Source organism: Podarcis cretensis (assembly GCF_951804945.1).
Source record: "Podarcis cretensis genome assembly, chromosome: 14".
Classification (NCBI taxonomy): Eukaryota; Metazoa; Chordata; class Lepidosauria; order Squamata; family Lacertidae; genus Podarcis; species Podarcis cretensis.
Genome location: NC_137183.1, coordinates 16,096,840 through 16,105,060, shown reverse-complemented (window position 1 = coordinate 16,105,060; position 8,221 = coordinate 16,096,840). Strand labels below are relative to the sequence as shown.

Sequence of the window (8,221 nt, the reverse complement as noted above, 5' to 3'; positions counted from 1 at the left end):
GCTGTATGTAGGTTTTATTTTATTTGTTTTTTATCTTATATTTTGGAAGTGTACATCTAGGTTCCCCCTTTTTTCCGGGCCCCCACAAAAGGGGGGCCCTAATCTATAGCTTGTTTAGCTTATACCTAATGATAAAAACCGATAGTTCTGTCCCTATTATAATTCACAAAAGAAAGCAGCTCTGCTTTCCCAGAAGGACTAAATTTTTGGCAGGCGAATCCTTCAGAGAAAAGACGGGCAAACCCCAGTCCATCAAGTTCCCCACCTCATATATAGGCTCTTGAAACCCTGAAGAAAAAAAATAATAAAGATTTGGTGGCTGCTGTTTATCAGTCGGCGACCCCAACACACGCTTCCCTACCAGTAAGTAAGCCATTCCCGCAGCCCAGCCCCTTTGCCAGGGAGGCTGGGCCCGAGCCTATCCCCGCCCACGGGCCGCCTCTCCGCCGCCTCAGCCCAGTTCCGCCTCGGAAGCGAAGGCCGTCCTCCAGCCCATCTTCCCTCCGCCGTTTCGCCTCTGGGACATGGGCCTGGGCCGGGTCGAAGGGAGGAGGAAGAGGTGGTGGCGACGGCTGCGGCTGCTGCGAGACCCCCGAAGCGGTGAGTGCGCTGGAGACGAGAGGGCCGAGAAAGGCGTCCTGGAGGCGGAGCGGCCTGCCCTCTTTTACCTCAGGAAGGACCCCGGGTGGGCAAGCTGGTCTGGAGCCCGGAGAACGAGGCTTGCTGGCGGGGGGGGAGGGGGTTCGGAGGGGGGAGACCCGACACGCGTCTGTGGGCTCACACGAGACGGCGGGGTCCGTGTTGGCCGTGGAGGAGGGGCCCTTCTGTGGGCCCGCAAGGAGGAGCCCGGGGTGGCGGCGTTGGGGAGACTCGGGTTGTGAGGTGGGAATGGGCGGAGGCCGCGAGATGACGGGAGGCATAAGGAATTGAGAGAAAATCCATTCTGAGCAGAAAAAGGGGAAATAAAGGGGGGAACCGCGGGAGTCATCTCCCCCCCCACACACACACCGATGTCCATTAAAATGTCACCTTGGTGAGTGACCTGGGAGGTTGCATTCACACGTTACTCGAGTTTAAAACACCCCTCCCCCGCGTGATCAGCAGGGAACCGCAGCCAACCCTGGCCCTTTTCCTGGAGCCTTTATGTTACAGGCGTGTTTTCAAATGCCGGTTTGGCCCATCCACGCTGTATATATGCCCTTCTAAGCATATGCTTAAACAAAAATGGGTGTACACATAATAATAATAATAATAATAATAATAATAATAATAATAATAAAAAAACAACAACACAACAATAATAACAACAATAGTAATAATAATAATAGTAATAGTAATAATAATAAAAATATTTATACATACCTACATACCCTGCCCAACTGGCTGGGTTTCCCCAGCTACTCTGGCCGGCTCCCAACAGAATATTAAAAACACAATAAAACATCAAACAAGGCCAGTAGGAAGCCTGCAAAATATTCATTGGGGTGACTTTACCCATGATGAAATTCACACATGGAGGATCTGACCTGTAGGTGAGTGTGTGTCACGTTCCAGTATTTGGCTCCTCTTCCTCACATGCATTTGTAGTGATGCAGAATTGTCTTACATGAGTAATGGAAATTCAAGTGTGGAAGTAGTTCTGTGAAGTAAGCAGTATGTGCTCACAGTTTTAACTTGCGTGTTGTGGATTTACAGTGAGTAATGCCTCCCAAACCTTTCCATGTGTTGAGACTGAATTTAAGCAGAAGCCAACACCATTGGATAATTGTGCCAATAAGATGTGGCAAGTTCTTGGGATGTCCGTACATGTTCTAGGAGCACGAGAACATACAGCAGATCTTTCCAAACTTTATGTCGCGACACGTTAAGTGTGTCAGCTGCCGTGTGTAGCTGTGTTGTGCAAATGCTTCCTGTGCTCCTCCCGGGCCTGGAAAATGGAAAGTTTAACCTCCGGTTTGCTAGTAAAATGGGACGCGGGTGGCGCTGTGGTCTAAACTGCAGAGCCTAGGGCTTGCCGATCAGAAGGCCAGCGGTTCGAATCCCCGCAACGGGGTGAGCTCCCATTGCCCTGCTCCTGCCCATCTAGCAGTTCGAAAGGATGTCAAGTGCAAGTAGATAAATAGGTACAGTAGTACCTTGGGATACATACGCTTCAGGTTACACACTCCGCTAACCCAGAAATAGTGCTTCAGGTTAAGAACTTTGCTTCAGGATAAGAACAGAAATCGGGCTTCGGCGGTGCGGCGGCAGCAGGAGGCCCCATTAGCTAAAGTGGTGCTTCAGATTAAGAACAGTTTCAGGTTAAGAACGGACTTCCGGAACGAATTAAGTACTTAGCCCGAGGTACCACTGTACTGCTCCAGCGGGAAGGTAAACGACGTTTCCGTGCGCTGCTCTGGTTCGCCAGAAGCGGCTTAGTCATGCTAAGCAAGTAAAGCAAGATAAGCGCCACAACCCCAGAGTCATTCGCGACTGGACCTAACGGTCATAGGGTCCCTTTACTTTTACCTTGCTAGTAAAACTGAATTACTGTGTCACGAAATGATGCATTTCTAAAAAGTGTGTCACCAACATGAAAAGTTTGGAAAGCTCTGACATACAGCTTCTAGGAGCATGAGTACATGGTGGTATGTTCACATGGGAGACTATAGTCAGTGAAGTTATAGGAATATCATGGACTTTAAAACATATATATCAGCAACTGTGTAAATACCGAAGGATAAAGTAGCCAGGAGAAAGATGGATGTTGAATTTGTAATATTTATACTCTGCCAGAGCTGATTGTTGACTGGTTGATACTCTACCTACCTTGTTGACTGTCTGATTATGTTCGTGTAGAGGTACAGTGGCGCCCCGCAAGACGAATGCCTCGCAAGACGGAAAACCCGCTAGACGAAAGAGTTTTCCGTTTTGGAGGTGCTTCGCAAAATGAATTTCCTATGGGCTTGCTTCGCAAGACGATAATGCCTTGCGAGTTCCTGCGGGGTTTTTTTCCTCCCCCCCGCCCTCTAAATCTCTAAGCCGCTTATCAGCTGATCCGCTAAGCCGCTTATCAGCTAAGCCGCTAAGCTGCTTATCAGCTGATCCGCTAAGCCGCTAAAAGCTCTAAGCCGCTAAGCCGCTAATGGGCTTGCTTCGCAAGACGAAAAAAACGCAAGACGAAGAGACTCGCGGAACGGATTCTTTTCGTCTTGAGAGGCACCACTGTATTGGTTTTGCTAGCTGACTCTTCCTCAGTCTTACGACACAGTATATATGTGGGGAATGTAGGAAGTGTATCCTTGTTTCCTCTTCCTGTGCTTATGTGTTAATGACAGTTCATGTGTAAATGCAAGCAATAAATGGTAAGAACATTGTAGTACTGCTTATTACTTTTAACACCAGCTTCTACACACTTGAAGGAAAGGGCATAATGAAGGAAGGCCAATTGAGAGTATATGGGTAAAAAGTGTAGGAAAGGGAAGCAACAGTGACCTTACTGTGGCTGTTTGCTATAGACTTCCAAGCCAGACTGAAGACTTGGATGATGCCTTCCTACAGCATATTACCAGACATTCAAAAATGAGAGATACAGTAGTCATGGGAGGCTTCAACTACCCCAATATCTATGGGAACTCAAACTCTGCCAAGAACGTAAGGTCCAACAAATTCCTCAATTGCCTCGCTGACAGTTCATTTACCAGAAGGTGGAAGAAGCAACAACTTAGACCTGGTCCTCACTAACAGGGAGGAACTAACTTGACAAAGTGGAAGTACTGGGAAACGTGAGAGGAAGTGATCATGGTCTCTTGGGATTCATGAAATAGAACCAATGGAAAGCTGGGTGTAATTGTAAAAACACTCTGGATTTTAAGAAGACTGATTTCAAAAAACTTAAGGAACTAAGTGATACCATGGTCAGAAATACTCAAAGGGAAGGGACTCCAAAATGGATGGGCGTTTCTCTAAGATGATACATTGAAGTCACAAAGGCAGACAATTCCAACAAGAAAGAAAAGTAAGAGGCATCTAAGGAAACCGGTGTGGCTGCATAAGGAGCTTACAGATGACCTGAGATTTAAGAAGGGTATGTATAAGAAATGGAAGGGGAAATCACAAAGGAAGAGTATACATAGGTGGCCAACAGTTGCAGGGCGAAATGACAGGTGGACCCGGCTTGCAAGAGAAGTTAAAAATGTTTTTTAAAGCTTTCTTGGGCTATGTTCAAAGCAGGAGGAAGAACAAGCAAGTAGTAGGTCCTGTGTGTGGAGAAGATGGAGAAATGCTATTTGGGGACAGAGAAGGAAGAACTGCTCAACACCTACTTTGCCTCTTCACCCAAAAGGAAAGCAGTGCCCAACCTGGTGATAACAGAATAAATGATTTAAGGAGGGAACCACAGCTCAATATAAGAAAAGAGGTGCTAAGGGAACACTTAGCTACTTTAAATGAATTCAAATCTCCAGGGCCTGGTAAGCTGCACCCAAGGGTACTAAAGGAGCTTGTGGATGTAATCCCAGAGCCTCTGTTTATAATGCTTTAGAATTTTTGGAGAACAGGTGGACTGGAGGCAAGCAAATGTCCCCATCTTCAAAAAAGGGGAAAAAGAAGACCCAGGTAACTACCGACTGATCAGCTGAGCTTGACATTGATACCAGGTAAGGTCCTAGAACAGATAATTCAACAGTCTATGAGCACTTAGAAAAGGATGCAGTGATTACTAAAACCCAGCAGGGGTTTCTCAAAAAAAAGTCATGCCAGACAAATCCCATTTCTTTTTCTTTTCTTTTTCTTTTGGATAGAGTTACAAGTTGGTGGATCAGGGGAATGCTGTAGACTTCATGTATGTTGATTTCAATAAGGCTTTTGACAAAGTCCCATGATATTCTCGTGGAGAAGCTGGCAAAATGTGGGCTGGACAAGGTAACTATTAGGTGGATTTGTAGCTGGTTGACTGACCTAACCCAGACAGTGCTCACTAATAGTTCCTCATCATCCTGGAAAAAAGTGACAAGTGGTGTACCACATGGTTCTGTCCTGGGCCTGTTGTTGTTCACCATCTTTCTAAACGACTTGGACGAAGGAATTGAGAGGATGCTCATCAAATTGGTGGAAGACACCAAGCTGGGAGGGTTAGCTAGTGTAGCAGAAGACAACTGGGCCAAAACTAATACAGTGGTACCTCGGTAATTTGTTCCGGAGGTCCGTTCTTAACATGAAACTGTTCTTAACCTGAAGCACCACTTTAGCTAATGGGGCCTCCTGCTGCTGCCGCGCCGCCGGAGCACAATTTCTGTTCTCATCCTGAAGCAAAGTTCTTAACCCGAGGTACTATTTCTGGGTTAGCAGAGTCTAACCTGAAGCGTATGTAACCCAAAGTACCACTGTAAAAGGAATTTCAATAGGGACAAATGTCTGGTTCTGCACTTGGCAGGAAGAACCTGCTACACCAATATAAGATGAGGGACGCCTGGATTGCCAGTAGTACATCTGAAAAGGATTTAGGGGATTTAGACTACAAGGTTAGGATGAGTCAACAGTGTGATACGGCAGCAGAAAATCTAATGCTATTCTAGACTGCATCAACAGAAATATAGTATCCTGATCAAGGGAAGCAACAGTCCCGCTTTATTCTGCCTTGGTCAGACCATACCTGGAATACCACATCCAGTTCTGGGTGCCACATTTTAAGAAGAATATTGACAAGCTGGAACATGTGCAGAGAAGGGCAACCAAGATGATCAAGGGTCTGGAAACCAAGCCTTATGAGGAACAGTTGAGGGAATTGGGTATGCTTAGCCTGGAAAAGAGGGGACTGAGAGGAAATATGATAGCCATCTTCAAAGATCTAAAGGACTGTCAAATGGAAGATGGAGCAAGTTTTTTTCTCTCCTGCACTGGGGAGTAGCTCCCAAACTAATGGCTTTAAGTTACAAGAAAGGAGATTCTGACTGAACTACAGGAAGAACTTGCTGATGGTATGAACTGTTCAACAGCGGAATCAGTTACCTCAGAAGGTTGTGCTTTCTTCTTCCTTGGAGGTTTTTAAGCCGAGGTTGGATGGCCATCTGTCATGGATGCTTTAGCTGAGATACCTGCATTGCAGGGAGTTGGACTAGATGACCCTTGGAATCCCTCCCAACTCCACAATTCTGTGATATCTGTTTTGCAAATACAGTGGTACCTCTGGTTACGAACGGAATCCATTCTGGAGGTCCATTCGTAACCGAAAACGAACCATAACCTGAGGCGCCATTAGCAAAAGTGCGCCTCCCTCTGCGCACGCACCTCCGGCATGCAGTTTCCACTCGCATCCTGGGGCAAAGTTTGCAACCAGGAGCAGCTACTTCGGGGTTACCGGAGCTCATAACCCACACCGTACGCAACCAGAGGCGTTCGCAGCCAGAGGTACCACTGTATGAACAATTACTGAGACCCAGTTCATGGTAAAGGTAAAGGTAAAGGTACCCCTGCCCGTACGGGCCAGTCTTGACAGACTCTGGGGTTGTGCGCCTATCTCACTCAAGAGGCCGGGGGCCAGCGCTGTCCGGAGACACTTCCGGGTCACGTGGCCAGCGTGACATTGCTGCTCTGGCGAGCCAGAGCCGCACACGGAAACGCCGTTTACCTTCCCGCTGGTAAGCGGTCCCTATTTATCTACTTGCACCCGGGGGTGCTTTCGAACTGCTAGGTTGGCAGGCGCTGGGACCGAGCAGCGGGAGCGCACCCCGCCGCGGGGATTCGAACCGCCGACCTTTCAATCGGCAAGCCTAGGCACTGAGGCTTTTACCCACAGCGCCACCCGCGTCCCTTTCAGTTCATGGTACTTGTGTGTTGATAGTTACTTAAAACAGGCTATGATCAGGTTTCCACATAATATTGGTGTAGTCAGTGGAAGTAATCATATGATCCAGATACTAAAACAATCTAAAACAAAAATTACTGGAATACTAATGGAATGTAATTAGTATATACTTATTAAATCAAATGAAAACAAAAAGCTTATTTAAGTGCATGACTTCATCTTGCTCTCACATGAAGTAAATTGATAATTTAAAAGGGGGAAGTTAAACACAAAATATATGTTTCCCCAATTCACACATACGTGCAGATGTTCAAATGCAACTATTGTCTATATTTGGGGGGGGAATATTTATGATATTACCAATGTCTTCATTTAACGTCTCTTCCCATGAACACTGGATGCACGGTCGCCATGGGAATTGTTTTCATCTGCCTGTTATCTGTGCAACAGTGAGCAAGCTGGCTGTATTTTTATGACCTTGCAGATGTTAGTAGCCTTTAGTAATAGTAATGTTATAAGAGTTTTTTTCTCTCTGTTTGGATAATACCTAATGCAATACTGCATTGAATCTCAGCAAAACCTAATCACAATGTGCTGCTTTGGTGGTGGAGAAAAAATAATGACATGACGTGTTGAACCTTGAAGTTATATTTAGAAAAGGCTTCAAGTTTCCAGGATATGAAGTCTTTGTTATTGGTAATCCACAGAGTGGGAGAAAAAACAGCTAAGATTACCTGCTTGAGACTAATTGAACAAGGTACGTATGTATATTACTGGATGGAGTGAAAATGGACTATGTCTTCATGGTGAGGGTTGTAGAAAAGAGCTTGTTGCCAGTATTTTTGCTCATCCTTTTTTTGTGTGTGTTTTTTTGTGTGAGTACATTTTCTCACAGATAATTTTGCACCACATAAAATGCATGCCTGGAAGCTGAAACAGATAACCTGGTGTTTTTTGAGAAAGCAGTAGGGTTGAATAGAGTTCTATTCAGTGAGGTTTTTTTTGCAGGGGGTGCTCAATTACCCTAGAGTACCAACACCTCTTTTTCTAAGGGAAAAGCCCTGGTTTTACTTGAACTGTTTCAAAAGTCATTTCACGCTTGTGTTCGTGTTTTTAAAGTTTCTGTAGGCAAGCATTCATAAAATGGTCAAAGGATGTGTCTTTGTATTTGTTAATAAGATCCATTTGAAATCTTTTTTTTTTCTTTCAGGAAACAGCCAGGGTTGCTGAGTAATTCAAAGACCTATAACATCCCTTTGAAGCCTTTAGCATCCTCCTGAGGAGACATATCTATATACTAACATGCCTGCGGTAGCATCTGTACCTAAAGACCTATACCTCTGCACTTCATTGAAAGATCTTAACAAAAAGACAGAAGTAAAAGCTGATAAAACAAGTACTAAGAGGTATGGATATTTGCTTAGTTGACTTAGTCTT

General features: G+C 45.4%; 1 protein-coding gene across 3 annotated transcripts in view; it reads left to right on the top strand.

Annotated features, from left to right (window-relative positions):
* Positions 1 to 427: 427 nt before the first annotated feature.
* The window catches only part of USP8 (ubiquitin specific peptidase 8), a 34,694-nt gene continuing 26,900 nt past the window's right edge, over positions 428 to 8,221 (top strand). For 2 of the 3 annotated variants that reach the window (XM_079954218.1, XM_079954217.1), the window contains exon 1: positions 7,995 to 8,190. In XM_079954218.1, the coding sequence (XP_079810344.1) occupies positions 8,087 to 8,190 (104 nt within the window). In that variant the 5' untranslated portion in view covers positions 7,995 to 8,086. Of the gene's footprint in view, positions 600 to 7,990; positions 8,191 to 8,221 lie in introns of those variants that run through there. The other variant, XM_079954216.1, reaches the window with a different exon arrangement.